Raw genomic sequence first — 1443 nt, 5'->3', positions numbered from 1 at the left:
GCACAGCTGCTCAGCACCAGGCAGTGCCCGTGGGACTCATTGATCAAGATGTGAGGTGGGACAGGTGGACAGGATGGCTTTGGGATGTGTGGCTGGAATGACTGGATAAACGAGATCCCAATCCCCTGCAGGTGGGGTGAAGTGGGTGGAACTTGGGTTAAGATGCTGTTGAGATAGCAAATTGATGAACGGAGCCCAGGTGGTGCTGTTGAGTAAATGCTGGGCTATCAACAGCAGATCAGCAGTTCAAAATCTACCAGGGGAACAAGATGAGCCTGTCTGCTCCTTGAAAACCCTGAGTCTGAACTGACCTGAAGGCATGAGGTTAGCGACGTCAGGGGTCTAGTGTGAGACGCAAAAGGAAAATGAGTAGCGGGGCCCAGAGACCTGGCCCTGGCCGGTCCCTTATGACGGTGGACTCAAGTGGATGAGAGCTCAGGGAAGCTGAGGTTGGTGGCCTGAGTGCTGGTCTTGTCAGTGCAATAAGGAGACAGCTGCTGAAGATCCCCTCCCCACCACCTTTGCTCTTCTCTTGGCCTCCAGGAGCCGGACCTACGACATAATCCAGTACTATCAGAATGACATCCCCTACTGAGCACAGTGCCACCTGTTATATGCGTGTGTACTGGGCAGCCCCCTCCACAGCCATGAGCCACATGGCTGCTAGGACAGCTGCACAGAAGACCCTTACCTGGTGGGCAGTGCTGGAGGAGCACAGCTGGAGGTGCATGACATCCTTTCCACAGGAGAACCACACCTGCAGCCCTTTGCAGTCTGACCCTCCCTTAGGTATGGCGTGTCGCACTGCTTCCATGACAGTGATTTGACAGCACTATCATATGTGTGAATCCTTTGTTTGCACTGGACACATTCCTACCTGTCTTATTCCATAGGTACCTGAAGTATTCTGTGCGTGTGCGTGTGTGTGTGTGTATAAAAATAAATAAATAACATACAACTTGTACAAATGAACCCCCCCCCAAAGGCTATCAAATATGAAGTCCATGTTCAGCTGAGGGGGTTTCCCAGCCAAGTCTTGGGGGAGGGAGGTGGCAGGCCCCGTACTGTTGGTTCTTACGGAGCCTTTCAGCCAGGGCCAGGCACGCCATCTCTTCAACAGTGGACCGTCCCTCTGGAAGCCTAAACCATACAACCCCCACCACAAGTTGGGGCCAGCTGGGTGGATCCAGGACCAGGACCACTGCTTCCTGCCATTAGTGGACCAAGTACAGCTCTAAGGCCTTTCTTTCCCAGACTGCCCTCACCTCCACACTCCACTCCCAACCCCAAAGGCCACCTTATTTTAAACAAAGACATAGAACAGCTCAATATCTTGAAATAAGTGCTTTAAATGAAAAAGCAAGTTATCAGGTAAGCTGCAGCTGTGACAAAGAACATACTACTGATTGGTCATCCGAAGGAACAAGGAAATTATCTGAAAAT

The 1443-nt window shown here is 51.6% G+C and overlaps 1 protein-coding gene across 1 annotated transcript in view; it reads left to right on the top strand.

Annotated features, from left to right (window-relative positions):
• Positions 1-972, top strand: part of PI4KA (phosphatidylinositol 4-kinase alpha) — a 119041-nt gene extending 118069 nt beyond the window's left edge. Inside the window, exon 50 of the mRNA XM_045289575.1 lies at positions 450-972. Within this exon, the coding sequence (XP_045145510.1) occupies positions 450-595 (146 nt within the window). The 3' untranslated portion in view covers positions 596-972. The remainder of the gene's footprint in view (positions 1-449) is intronic.
• Positions 973-1443: the final 471 nt, after the last annotated feature.

Source organism: Echinops telfairi, unplaced genomic scaffold (assembly GCF_000313985.2).
Source record: "Echinops telfairi isolate 266 unplaced genomic scaffold, ASM31398v2 ScPeMD7_29;HRSCAF=101, whole genome shotgun sequence".
Lineage (NCBI taxonomy): Eukaryota > Metazoa > Chordata > Mammalia > Afrosoricida > Tenrecidae > Echinops > Echinops telfairi.
Note: the sequence above shows the minus strand (reverse complement) of the source record. Positions and strands in the feature narration are given on the sequence as shown.